General features: G+C 42.0%; 1 protein-coding gene across 1 annotated transcript in view; it reads right to left on the bottom strand.

Moving 5' to 3' along the window:
- Window positions 1-861: 861 nt before the first annotated feature.
- The window catches only part of Utp6 (UTP6 small subunit processome component), a 29250-nt gene continuing 15620 nt past the window's right edge, over window positions 862-14491 (bottom strand). The window contains exons 9-19 of the mRNA XM_090350642.1: window positions 12594-12675; window positions 11109-11190; window positions 9988-10169; window positions 9057-9136; window positions 8692-8769; window positions 7731-7907; window positions 7142-7222; window positions 6888-6997; window positions 5220-5286; window positions 3504-3576; window positions 862-1448 (exon numbers count right to left, since the gene is read on the bottom strand). Of these exons, the coding sequence (XP_090206768.1) occupies window positions 1294-1448; window positions 3504-3576; window positions 5220-5286; window positions 6888-6997; window positions 7142-7222; window positions 7731-7907; window positions 8692-8769; window positions 9057-9136; window positions 9988-10169; window positions 11109-11190; window positions 12594-12675 (1167 nt within the window). The 3' untranslated portion in view covers window positions 862-1293. The remainder of the gene's footprint in view (window positions 1449-3503; window positions 3577-5219; window positions 5287-6887; window positions 6998-7141; window positions 7223-7730; window positions 7908-8691; window positions 8770-9056; window positions 9137-9987; window positions 10170-11108; window positions 11191-12593; window positions 12676-14491) is intronic.

Consider the following 14491-nt stretch of genomic DNA (forward strand, 5'->3'; position numbering starts at 1 on the left):
TCTAACTCAACAGAAATTACACATTGATAAAATACCTCTGGTCACCAAAACATCTCAAGAGCACAGGAGTTAAAATAAACTTATTTTCAACAATGAAAAATAAAATATTAATAGTTGTTGGGGACTGAGTATGGGGTCAGAGTGACCTTGGACCTGTACAATTGAGTACACAAGGAAGTAAGCTGTTATCATGATGACTTTGGACTATGTCAATCGCTTCCCATTTAACCTATTTGAGACTTGCTTGCTGTTTTGAACGGATGTAACCCCTGGCAGTTTCCTGGTTTTAAGAAAAGTATGTAAGGTTGGAACTTGAAATAAACAAGGCTACACAGTCTTAAGCTCTCAACCTTCTTGGGCTGCTGACTTGGGCTGTAGTCCTCCCAAGCCCATCTTTTTCTTGCCTTCTTCTTCTTTTCCAAGTCCCTACCCCCTAAGTCAGGAACCCCCATTCGCTGCCAGCTGACTCCGGCAAATAGTCAATATATTTTAAAAGCAAATTAACAAAAAGTTCAAAAGTCTAAGGACTCAAAAAAAAGAAAGTCTAAGGATATGAAAACAGAAACAAAAACATAATATATGAGAAATGCGTATTAAAACAATGATAACACTTTTCATTTATGAAAAGTATAGAGATGACAAGCACTGATGGCTAACACCTGTAATGCTAACTACTTAGGAGGCTGAGAGCTGAGATCTTAAGATCATGGTTCAAAGCCAGCCAAGGCAGAAAATCCCATGGGACTCTTCAAAACCTAGAAGTGATAGACCCATAGCTTTGAGCAAAAAAGAACGCAGGGACAGTACCCAGGCCCTGAGTTCAACACACACACACACACAGAGCTAACATTTTCATACACTGCCTAGGAGGAGGAGCAAATAGGCAATATCTACCAATATTCTGTGTTATATCTTCTGGTTCATTAATTCCACATCAAATGTCAGTCCTCTAAGAAAATAATCATGAATGTGGCAAAAGACAGACAAGAATCTTTATCAGATTAGATATACATACTTGACCTGGGACAATGAATGAAACTAGCTGTATGATTTCCATAGGCTTTAGAAAATATTTAAGAATTAAAGTAGGTCTGGACTCAACTGAGAGCCATTCAGTAGGCAGTTCTCTTTCTCCTGGAAATAAAGATTGACACACTAATACAAAATTAAAGCTGGTCTCCAAACCAATCAGCCACCCTGTAAGCCATTTCTGGAAAAGTTGCACATTGACTCAAATCTTCCTGGAGGGTTTGCAGTAAATACAACTTCACAAAGTCGGCTGTCTTCTCTTCCCTAGTGGCCAGCCTGGTGCATGGCATGTTTAGCTACAAACATCTCTGCTGACTGTCCCTGCAACATTTTCAAGGCTCGCCAGTAGATTTGTCCACAGTTCTCAGCTCTACCAAGGGGATGGTTCAATTCTTCTTTGATGTAATCCATCCAAAGATCTTTAAAAGAGAACCAAAAAAATGAAACATTGCTGGATGTTTGACAAGGCTTTGTTAGAAACTTATTTAATAAGATTTCTAAGAAACTTGACTTCAGGATTATTTCCCAAGTATTCTATGGAAAACATTATCTCCTAGTTTCTTTACACTAAGTTAGAGGAAAAGGGTTTTGGGTTGGTTTTTTTTTTTTCTGTTACAAGGAAACCTTTACGTTAATCATTACAATCTATGTTATTTAATAAACTGAAAAAGTAAATTTTGGCTAGGTACCATTAGCTCACATTTGGTTTTGGTTTTGTGTTGTTGTTGTTTTGTTTTGGCCAGTCCTGGGCTTGAACTCGGAGCCTGAGCAATGTCCTTGGGTGTTCTCAAGGCTAGAGTTCTATCACTTAAGCCACAGCACCACTTCTGGCTACATATATGGTACCGGAGAATTGAACAAGGGTCTTTGTGCTTGCTAGGCAAGCACTCTACCACTACATCAAACTCCTGGCCACACTGGCTCACATTTGTAATCCTAGTTCCTCAGGAGGCTAAGATGGGGAGTATCTCAGTTCGAAGCCATCCTGGGCAGAAGTCTTTTTTTTTTTTTTTGGCCCCCTACTCTCTCTCTTTCTGGCCCCGCTCGCTCCGGCCCCTTCTCGCTCTGGCCCCGCTCGCTCTGGCCTCGCTCCCGCACGCTCCGGCCCTGCTCGCTCCGGCCCCGCTCGCTCCGGCCACCACTCGGTTGGGCTCCGCTTGCTCGCCTCCGCTCTCTGTCGCTTGTTGCAGTCTCGTCTCAGTCACTTCCGGCTTGGTTGTGTCTCGTCTCTGCCACTTCCGGCTTGGTTGTGCATGTGGGATACCGAGGAATCGAACCCGGGTCCTTGTGCTTGCTAGGCAAGCACTTTAACCGCTAGGCCAAACTCCCGGGCCCATGGGCAGAAGTCTTTGAGGTTCCATTTCCAATTAACCAAGCAACATGTTGAACAAAAGGCATGGGTCGGCAGGGAGTGTGGCCTAATGGTAAAGTGTTCATCTACCCTGCATGAAGCCCTGGGTTCAATTCCTTGGTACCAGAGGAAAAGCCAGAAATGGTGCTATGGTTCCTAGTGGTAGAGTGCTAGCCTTGAGGAAAGCCCAAGGATGGGGTCAGGCCCTTAGCTTAAGCCCTAAGACTGGGGGGAGGGGAAGGAGAGAAGCATGGAGCTGGGCATAGTGGCTCACGCCTGTAATCCTAGCTAGTCAGGAAGTTGAGATCTGAGGATTACAGTTCAAAGCCAGCCTGGCACTGAAATCCATGAGACTCCTATCTCCAATTAACCACTAGAAAAGGGGAAGTAGAGCTCCTCAAGGGGTAGAGCGGTAATCTTGAGCTGAAGAGCTCAGGGACAATGCCCAGGCCGAGTTCAAGCCATATGACCAAAAAAAAAAAAAAAAAAGGCATAGGTCAAATGGTAGAAGAAAAAAAGCTCAAAATGCAAGTTCAAGTCCTAGTAATGACATGTGCATACTTACATAGTGGCACATATGCACACAACCGTTTTAAAGGAGGATTCTGTTGGGCACCAGTAGCTCACACCTATAACCCTAGCTACACAGGCGGCTAAGATGTGAGGATCTTGGTTAGAAGCCACTCCTAGTAGGCAAGGCTGTGCGACTCATCTCCAAATAAGGGCCAAAAAAGCCAGAAGTAGAATGCTAACTTTGAGCAAAAGAGCCTTGAACTCAAGGTCCTGAGTTCAAGCCATAGGATCAAACCAAACAGCTCTTTCCCTAAGCCTGGATTCTTAAGAGAAAACCCCACAGACCCCCAAGTTTGTAAATTAAAAATTGTAAGCAAAAGTACGGATCACAACTGGGAGCATTACTAAACTGGTAGAGTACTTCAATTCCCAGTCTCCCCACTACAGGCATGTATTATGTATCTACATAATTATGCATAATTATGCAGGGGAAGGATTCAAGTTTTATCTAAGAAAGCCATGATGCAACCAAAAACAAAATTCTAGCCATACTAATACGTCACAGACTGCACAGATCAATGTTCACATTCTATAATTGATGCTTACTTACCAGAATCTGTAGATCCAAACTCTCTCAAAGCCCTCTCATAATAATCTCTTAAATATGTCATCTTGCAGGATTCCTACAAAAAGAATCAGATAATCTTGCTTCAAATCCCAGTTTTAGAATGTTAGGTATTTAAAGGAGGAGAAGGGTCAGGATTTAATATAAACCAGCCTACTTCTCTGCCAGACCAAAAAAAAAAAAGAAAAGAAAAACACAAAAAAAACAGGGCTGGGAATGTTACTCAGTGGTAGAGTACTTGCCTAGCATCCATGAAGCCCTGGGTTCCAATCATCAGTACCAGATAAATAGAAATAGCTGGAAGTGGCGCTGTGGCTGAAGTGGTAGAGTCTTGAAGAAAAGCAGCTCAGGGACCGTGCTGCCCCAGGCCCTGAGTTCAAGCCCCAGGACTGGTAGCAAAAAGAAGAAAAACAAAAAAAAAAACAAAAACCCTCACCAGAATAAAGATTATCAGCCAAGAAAGTACTGTTCTCTGGTTAAATAAAGAAAAGCCCATAGATTTTCAGTGGGGAACTAAGTTACCTCACAGAAAACAGTATTTGAAATCCTTGAAGGATAAGTAAAATATAAATCAAGAAATATATAAAAAAGGGTCTACCAAGTATTTCTTCCTTTTCAAAATCTGGGCTCTGACATACACTAGAGTTTTATCTACCTTAAAACTTTCATATAAGGATGAACACTAGATAAACACTAGTATACTGGTATATACATTGAAAAAAACAAAAAACATTAGTATATCACCCTCAAGTTTGTTTTGTTGTTTTTATTGGTTATGGGGCTTCAACTCTGAGCCTGAGTGCTGTCCTTGAGCTCTTCACTTCAAGGCTACCGGCCTATCCCTGAGCCCCAGTCCCACTTCCCCTTTTCTAGTGATTAATTGGAGATAAGAGTCTTTGGTACCTGGGCCTGGCTTTGAACCGTAATCCTCAGATCTCAGCCACCAGAGTAGCAAGGATTACAGGCATGAGTCACCTCACCTGGCATACTTTCAATTTTTTTTTAACTCTCTGACCTTAAATATTCCCTTACATAAGCAAGGGTAATGATACCTATTAGGAAAACTCTAAGTAAAAGTGCTGATCAATTATGCACTTAGCAGGATAGCTTTCTCTATTTTCACAGGAAGTAACTACTAAGTTTTAAATGCATTCCCTTTTGTTCCATTTGCAAAATACAATAATATCTTCAGTTTAAAAATTCTTTCAGCAGAGCACTGGTGGCTCATACCTGTAATCCTAGCTACTCAGGGGCTGAGACTCAGGGACTCAGCCTGGTAAGAAAAAGAAAAGAAAAGAAAGAAATCCAAAGTTTATACTATGAGGGTTTTTCTTGTTGTTGTTTTGGTAGATCTCGGGGCTTGAACTCTACCTGGGCACTGTCCCTGAGCTCTTCACCTCAAAGCTACCACCCTACCCTGGGCCTGGGCACTGTCCCTGAGCTCTTCAGCTCAAGGCTACCGCCTTACCCCCGAAGCCAAGCCCCACTTCCCCTTTTCTAGAGGTTAACTGGAGATAAGAGTCTCAAGTCCTTTTGTGCTTGGGTTGGCTTTGAACCTTGATCCTCAGATCTCAGCCTCCTGAGTAGCTAGGATTATAGGTGTGAGCCACTGTGCCCAGCTGCTATGAGTTTTTAAAATACCACCATAGATTAGTAACTACAAATACATTTTCCTAAATAAGAAAGGCTTAGAATACTCACTTGCTCCTTTTCAAACTGCATCATTTTTCTAAAAAAGTCAACTGAAAACGGACGGCTCTCCTGTAAACTAAAAAGGAGTAGGGGAAATGTTATTACAAAGCAGGTTTAATGACTACCTGGATGGCCTTAGGACTGAACCAGACTCACATGACTGAGGGAACATTCTAAGCCTCTAGTGATTTGACCTTTGCCATCCCTGTCTCACCACGTCCTCTCTGATCTTCTTACTCATGGTTGAGTCTTAAGTTCTCCCCAAGTCTATTTCCACATCCTTTGGAGGCCAAGAATTTTATTTCTAAGAATATATACCAAGGAATATATTACAGAGAAATGCTCCTCAGAGCTTTTACTTATTGGGGGGAGGGGAGGGGAAAGTAGTAGAGCTTGCGCTCAGGGCTTTGTGTTAATAAGACCACACTCCAGGCCCTTTTTGCTTTTTTGGTGACATGGTCTCACTTTTTGCAAACAGCTGGACTCAGGCTGTAATTCGTCCAATTTTTATCCAACAGCAGAGATTACAATAATATTTTAATAAATTATAAATGCTTATCTAACAAAGGCCAGTTTGGAGCCAGGAGTTTGGCCTAGTGGTAAGAGTGTCTGCCTAGCATGCATGAAGACTGGGGTTTGATTCCTCAGTACCACATACATAGAAAACGCCAGAATTGATGTTGTGGCTCAAGTGGTGGAACTCTAGCCTTGAGAAAGCCCAAGAACAGTGCTCAGGCCCCAAGTTCAAGCCAGGACAGGCAAAAAAAAAATAAGAGGGAGGAAGGAAGGGGGGAGGGGAGTGAAGGGGGGAAGGGAATGAGGGAGGGAAGGAAAATGGACGAGGAGCTATGGCTCAAAGTGATAGAGCACCTGTTTTTTTAAATAAAAAAAAAAGCCAGGCAAGGTGGCTCACACCTGTAATCCTAGCTACTCAAAGGGCTGCAATCTGAGGATCAAGGTTCAAAGCCAGGGTGAGCACAAAAGGACCTCCATAAAAGGACTTGAGATTCTTTTTTTTTTTTTTTTTTTTTTTTTTTTGCCAGTCCTGGGCTTGAGCTCAGGGCCTGAGCACTGTCCTTGGACTTTCTCAAGGCTAGCACTCTACCACTTGAGCCTCAGCACCACTTCTGGCTTTTTTCTATGTATGTGGTACCGAGGAATCGAACCGGGTCTTCATGCATGCTAGGCAAGCCCTTTAACCACTAGGCCAAACTCCCGGCCCAGGACTTGAGATTCTTATCTCCAATTAACCTCTAGAAAATGGGAAGTGGAGCTTGGCTCAGGGCAGGGCAGTGGCCTTCAGCTGAAGAGCTCAGGGACAGTGCCTAGGCCCTGAGTTTAAGTCCCATAACTAAACTTCCTCCCCCTCCCCCAAGCGCAAAGCACTAGACTTGAGGAAAAAAAGTTCAGGAATAGTATCCAGGCCCTGAATTCCCAGCCACATAATTGACAAAAAAAAACCCACAACCTGAAAGTGGAGATATGACTCAAGAAAGCTCAAAGACAGCGCCCAGGACTTGAGTTCAAGACTCCAAATGCACACACACATACACACATACTTTTTGAAGAAGTTCCTTTGATTCTTTCCTCAGGCACCATGATGTCCTAACTAATCCAGGTATGAGGGGCTGAGCAGAGGCAAAAAAACTAGACACAACTATAAATGCTTCTACATACCTTTTAAACACAGCTCGAGCCTTTTTATAGCCACCACTTCGGTATGCCCAATCCAAGTATTTCTCCTTCAATGTTGCTGAGCTGGCACCTGTGACTGCTAAAAGAGCTTTCTACAGTTTAAAAGAAAAAAACAAGGGAAACAAGGCATATGAGTATTTACAGGCATCAGAACCATCTTGTAATTCAATAGTACTTTAGGAATGCCCACTGATGAAATAAATACCCCTTCCCCATTCTGCAAGGAATAATCTTACCTTAAAGATTGCTTCTGTGTCTTCTTCACTTTTGGCACCTTCACTCCATTCTGCCCATAAAATCCACAAGGGGAGACAAACCTGCTCACATTAAGAGTGTTAGAAAATGAATAGCCAGGCTCAGTGGCTCACATCTGTAATGCTAGCTACTCAAGAGGCTGACATCTGAGGATTGCGGTTCAAAGCCAGCTCAGGCATTAAAGACTGATGAATTCTTTTTTTTTTTTTTTTGCCAGTCCTGGGCTTGAGCTCAGGGCCTGAGCACTGTCCTTGGACTTTCTCAAGGCTAGAGCTCTACCACTTGAGCCTCAGCACCACTTCCGGCTTTTTTTTCTATATGTGGTACTGAGGAATCGAACCCGGGTCTTCATGCATGCAGGCAAGCACTTTAATCACTAGGCCAAACTCCCGGCCCCCGACTGTGATGAATTCTTATCTCCAATTAACCACTAGAAAAAAACTGGAAGTAGGTGGTAGCCTTGATTTGAAGAGCTCAGGGACAGTGCCCAGGCCCAGAGTTCAAACCCCAGGACAGACCAAAAACATATATATATGTATTTCCCACAAGACCCAAAGACCCAATACAGACCTGTGGTTTCAGGTGTACAAAGGCTTCTTCAAAAGTCACAGCTATATTGGGGCTCTTTGAGTCAATCAACACCTGCAGCCGCAGCTGCCACATGGTCACAGAATCCTTGAACAACTCAGTCCCAGCTTCTGCCACCTCCAGAGCTTCCCTGCTGTCTTGGGGTAGCAATAAATTAATCTAAGTAAGACAAAGGATCAGTGGGAAATTAATTACATTGAAGCCTAAAGTACTTATGTAAATAGACAATTACCACTTCATTTGGAACAATTATTTCAACAGCTTTTTCACAACCCATTGCTAAACAGCACAAGGGAACCCTTTGGAATTCCTCCTCCTTTCCTAGCTCCTATCTAGATGGACTATTTAAAGTTAGGGAAAAGCTGGGATGGTGGTTCATGCCTGTAATCCTTGATGCTCAGAAGCTTGAGATCTAAGGACAGCAGTTGGAAGCTAGCCCAGAAGTGGTGCTGTGGCTTAAAGAGGTAAAGCCCTGAGTTCAAGGCCCAGGATGCCCCCCCCCCCAAAAAAAGCCTGAAGGGGTGCTGAAGTGGTGCTGTGGCTCAAGTAGCAGAGCTCTAGCCTTGAAAAAGCCCAATGACAGTGCTCAGGCCTGAGTTCAAGCCCCAGGACTGGTAAAAAATAAATAAATAAAAAAACAAAGGCAGGTGTCAGTGGCTATTGCCTATAATCATAGCTACTCAAGAAGCTGAGATCTGAGGATGATGGTACTGAGCCAATCTAAGCAGAGAAATCCAATCAACCAGTTAAAAAGCCAGGAGTGAAGCAGTGGCCTAAGTGATAGAATGCCACCCTTGAGCAAAAAAAGCCAAGTGAGAGCACAGAGCTTTGATTTCGAGCTTCAGCATAGACAATGAACAAAATTAAATAAATACACATTAACACAGAACAACTGGAACATAATTTGTGGAGCCAATAGTAAATATGCTTTCCATGTTCTTACCCACTGCTTATATTGCAATTCTGAGAGGAGCTTGAGTTCGTGAGCCTTTTTGAATGCAATCATGGTTCTTTCTAGCCTCTGAAATGAGAAAGATACCTCAGGTCATTAAAAAGATCCCAGTAGAGGGCTTGTAACCGCTAATGTGAGCAAAAGCAGTTTTGCCTATTTCTGAGAATTCAGAGAAAGATTTGCAATACTCCACCCCAATAAAAAGAGAGCCCTTCCCCACCCCACAGCAGTAAGGGCAAATGACAAGTCACCACCACTAAGGGAAAGTTGGATGATTAGACATGATATTCCAAAAGTTGGCCCAGACCCTGAAAGAGCTGTGCTTGTTTTCTATTTTCAGTAACGAAAGTCCTTACCTGCCCTCTGAGGAACGAACTACTGGTCTTCTTAGAAAATCTTTCTAAACAAAAATTGATGTAACACTTCCACATGGCCTCTGGAAAAGTTAGATTACATTGATCAGATCACCAATTCCGACCACAAAGCAAAACACCATATTCTTTTTTTTTCCTTTTTGCCAGTTCTAGGGCTTGAAGTCAGGGCCTGAGCACTGTCCTTGGACAGTGCCTAAGCCAGGGCTCAAGTCCCAGGACACACAATAAATAATAAAAGGGGGCTAGGTATGTGGTTTAGCGGTAGAGTGCTTGACTAACATGCTTGAAGCCCTGGGTTCAGTACCCCATAAACAGAAAGAAAAAAAAAGAAAACAACTCAGGGACAGTGCCCAAGCCCTCAGTTCAAGCCCTGGAACTGGTAAAATAAATAGATAGATAGATAGATAGATAGATAGATAGATAGATAGATAGTAATGATAATGGTGATGATGATGATGTAAACTAAAAAAAAAAAAAATTTTTTTTTTTGTGGGTCATAGGCCTGGTTGCTGTCCCTGAGCTCTTCAGCCCAAGGCTACCACCCTACCCTTGAGCCAAGCCCCACTTCCTGTTTTCTAGAGGTTAATTGGAGATAAGAGTCTCAGATCCTTTAGTGCCCCAGCTGACTTTGAACTTTGATCCTCAGATCTCAGCCTCCTGAGGAGCTAGAGTCTGATTACAGGCATGAGCCGCTATACCCGGCTATAAAATGAAAATTGAAATAATTTCCAAGTATTATTTTTTTCCAAATAAATGAACAAATTACTGCTATTGAAAAACTTTTACCATCAGAGAAAAAGGATGGCAAGCCAAGCCCAGGAATATTATAAATTATACTATGGAAAAACTTGCAGTAAAGACAATGAGCAGAATAAATAGTACTACCACTTCTATACTACAGGGTAAGTTTCACCTGTAGGCAGAGTCTTCACTGCCTCTTCATATACAGCACAGCACCTTTCCTCTCTCTGGCCCAACTCCAATGCCCTGGCTTGTTTCGTTGTAGGCTGTTCTTCTGAATTAGAAGTCATCTCTAACTCTTGCCGTGCCACATAATCCCAGGTGAGAGGGTCATCTGTGTGCAAAGTCTGAAGGCTGAAAATTACAGCTTATTGACATTTTGTTATATAAAAAGAGACCTACTCCAGCAAATCAGACAGTAGCCTGTGATCTATAAACATATACAAATATACTTTATAACTACAATACCATAAGAACCATTTCCTAATTAACTCTCTATTTCAGAATGTTTCAGAGGGCAATCACATGTATTATTTTCAAGTTAGCTCTCAAAAAGGCAAATTAGTCTCTGTGTAACTACAGAGGCGTTCTTGAGTCCTAGAGGACCTTATTATATGTGGGCTCTTGAATATGCGTAATCACAAAAGCAGAGGAAAGGCACAATCAAATCCTCACAAAACCAGATAACCCTGACAAACTGATCAAGGCTCTCTCTTAACTCCTAGGAAAGCAAAGAGCCCTACCTAAGAATGGAACTAACCACAAATAATCTAACACTGAAGAGTGAAATTAGTTGCAGCTCTAACTATAGAGTTATGAATACAACTCTCATTTTATGGACAAGACACATGCAAGGAAACTGGATATAGATTTCAAAAGGAACCTAATAAGTCAAAGAATTTATCTGAGAATATACTCATGTGTAATAGGATACAATTTTTCCTAGAACTTGGCATTGTCCCTGAGCTCTTTAGCTCAAGGCTATTGCCCTACCCTTAAACCAAGCCCCCTCTACCCTTGAACCAAGCCCCACTTGTCATTTTCTAGTGATTAATTGGGGATAAGAGTCTTTCGGCTTTGCGTTGGCTTTGTATTGTCGGGCTGGTTTTGAACCTTGATCCTCAGATCTCAGTCTCCTGAGTAGCTAGTATTACAAGTGTGAGCTCCTATTTAGAGCTCCTACCTCCCAGCTCCTATTTAGGGTAGCATTTTCTTTTCTCCCTTCATAAAAACTTGTCAAACTCTAATCACAAGACCAGAAGTGAACAGATTCACTCTGCCAGTTTTACTTACTCATCATAGATTTCTTTTTGTAGATCTTTGGCAAAGTCAAATAACTTTGCAATGGAAAGAATTGACACATGAAATTCTGCACCTAAAATTTTTAAAAGCAGAGAGAATACCAGTTAGACTGCAAATTATCCTATTTTCTTCATGTACTGGATTTAATGCTCAGCTTTTTTTTTTTTCTTTTGAGATAACAGTCCTGATTTTCTTTCTTTCTTTCATTTTTTGCCAGTCCTGGGGCTTGAACTCAGGGCTGAGCACTGCCCCTGAGCTTCTTTTGCTCAAGGATAGCATTCTACCACTTGAGCCACAGTGCTAGCTATCTCTTGAACTTTTTGATTGACTTACCCTGAAACCATAAATCTCCCCATCTCCATCACCTGAGTAGAAATGACTTATAAGGTATGAACCTGGATGGTGCTTTAAGACAGGGTCTCACTGTATATCCCAGACTGGCTTCAAACTCATCATGTTCTTGCCTCAGCTTCCCAAGTGCTTTTTGCTTTTGTTTTGCCAGTGCTGAGGGACAACCTGGGATCTCCTGTATGCTAAGTGAATTATCTGTCACTAAGCTACAATCCCAGTTAGAATTGATTTTATGTCTGTCACTTCTTTAAGTGTGCTAGTACCAGAGCTTCAACTAGCATTACAACAGGTAGAAACCATTGGCGCCCACTTTTTTTTCCCTTGAGAAATTGGACAAACTGCAGGGGGAAAATCATCTCACATTCTCACTACACAAGCAAAGCCGTTAATATTTTGGAATATTCATGAATACTTCTCTCATTCAGAATTTAATAAGTTGGCCTAGTGGTAGAGTGCTTACCTAACATGCACGAAGCCCTGGTTTTCTTTGGTTAGCACATACACAGAAAAAAATAGAAGTGATGCTGTGGCTTAAGTAGTAGAGCGTTAGCCTTGAAAAGCTTAAGGATAGTTCCCAAGCCATGAGTTCAATCCCCAAGACTGGCCAAAAAAAAAAAAAAAAAAAAAGCCACCTGCTGGTGGCTCATGCCTATAATCCTAGCTACTCAGCAGGCTGAGAACTGAGGATAGGTGTTCAAAATCACCCCCGGCATATAAGTCGATGAGACTCTTGAGACTCTTTATCTCCAATTAAACACCAGAAAACTAGTAGGGCTATGGCTCCAGTGGTAGGGTAGTAGCCTTAAGCTGAACTGCTCAGAGACAGAGCCCAGGCCCAGAGTTCAAGCCCCACGATGGACCAAAAAAAAAAAATTAATAAGGGTATAATGAAATAGACTAAATTATCTGTCCTTTTTTTCTTAACTCACACTCAATCAAAACTTGATAAAAAAAATTATTGAAATGTCCAGTTAGAAACTTGAAAAATGAGCCTTTTCTGCAAAAGACATTCCTACAGATATTATTCCAATACATTTTGATTAAAAGTTACAAACCTCCCTAATGGTCCTAATTATAAACAAGGTTCTCTTTCCTATCACCAATAAATGTTTAAAAGATACACACCTTTAATCTTGCTTATAGAAGTTTTGTAGATGATCCTCGCCAACTCGCCCCTAAGAATTTCTTCAGGCTGATCAAAATCTCCCTATAAATTGTTATATTAAACATGACTTAAAAGGGAGTACCAGTAAATAAGGGAAACATGAGGATAAAATGAATAGTCCTAGACGGCCTATACCACATAACCTCTAAAAAAAAACCCTGTCTCTCTGATCCAGTTCCATTGCTTGTAAAATGCACAGCATGAAGATGACTGATATTCCAGTGGCTTCCTTCAAGCTCCTCAGAGTGGGGGCAAGATCACAGAATAGGTTGGGTATTCATGTGTTGATTACTCTGCTGTGTAAAATCTTTTATATATAAATATGGGCTGGGAGTTTAGCCTAGTGGTAGAGTGCTTGCCTAGCATGCACGAAGACCCGGGTTCGATTCCTTGGTACCACATACATAGAAAAAAGCCAGAAACGGTGCTAAGGCTCAAGTGGTAGAGTTCTAGCCTTGAGAAAGTCCAAGGACAGTGCTCAGGCCCTGAGCTCAAGCCCAGGACTGGCCAAAAAAAAAAAAAAAATGTTCTGAGCCAGGTGCTGGTGCCTTATACCTGTAATCTTAGGATTGTGGTTCAAAGCCAGCCCAGACACTATAAAGTCCAGACTTTTACCTCCAATTAGCCAGTAGAAAACCAGAAGTGGTGCTGTGGCTCAGGGGTAGGGCAGTAACCTTGACCTAAAAAGCTCAGGGACAATGTCCAGGCCCAGAATTCAAGTCCCACAACCATTCAAAGAAAAGGTCCAAGTAGAAACTACAATAATAGACAATTCAACAAAGCCCCTTCTTCAACTCAAGTTTTTTTAGGGGAAGATACTGGGGTTGAACTCAGGGTTTCACATTTACTACAACCATCCTCTACTAAGTCATGCCTCTAGTCTTTATATATATATTGTGTTTTTTTGCTTAAATAGTTTTGAGATACCTGGCTTTTTGCTGGGACCAGTCTGAAATGAGTAGTGACTTTTTTTTTTTGGGGGGGGGGGTACTGGGGCTTAAACTCAGTCCTTGAGCTCTTACTTAGCTTTTGTTGCTCAAGACTAGCACTCTACTACTTGCACCAGACCTAGAGTCTCAATTTTTTTCCCCTGGGATAGCTTCAAACTGTGGTCCTCAGATTTCAGTCTCCTGATTAGTACTGGTGGCCCATGCCACCAACACCTGGCTCCCAATTTTCTTACTTAAGCCTCTTACCCTAGCAGAGATAGGGACATAGCAACATCTAATGAAATGGGATCTTGCAACTTTTGCCCAGGCTAGCCTAGAACTTTATCTCCCAATTTCGTCTCCCATGTAGTTGGAATGACAGTTATTGGTTGAGATGAAGTCTCGTAAACTTTATCCCTGGGATCCTCTCAAACCATGACACTCCCATTCGCTACCCTCTCCAGTAGTTAGGATTATAGGCTTGAACCACCAGTACTCAGCTTTTGTTTGTGGTATTATTGTTGCTATTCCTTGAGACAGTCTCACTTAAGTAGCCCTAGCTGTCCTGGAACTTGTGATAATCCATCTCTCCTTCCCAAGTACTGGGATTACAGGTAGGCTAGCACTTCAACTGACATTCTAAATCTTTCTTTAAAATTATTCTATCACAGGGGCCGGAAGTTTGACCTAGTGATAGAATGCTTGCCTAGCATGCACAAATACTTGGGTTCGATTCCTTGGTACCACACACATAGAAAAAAAGCTGGAAGTGGTGCTGAGGCTCCAGTGGTAGAGCTCTATCCTTGAGAAAGTCCAAGGACAGTGCTCAGGCCCTGAGCCCAAGCCCAAGACTGGCAAAAAAATAAATAAATAAAAATAAAAAAATTATTCTATCACAAATAGGCCAAATCTTTAAAGCACAAATGTTA

Source organism: Megascapheus bottae, chromosome 17 (assembly GCF_031878675.1).
Source record: "Megascapheus bottae isolate mThoBot1 chromosome 17, mThoBot2.hap1, whole genome shotgun sequence".
Taxonomy (NCBI): Eukaryota; Metazoa; Chordata; class Mammalia; order Rodentia; family Geomyidae; genus Megascapheus; species Megascapheus bottae.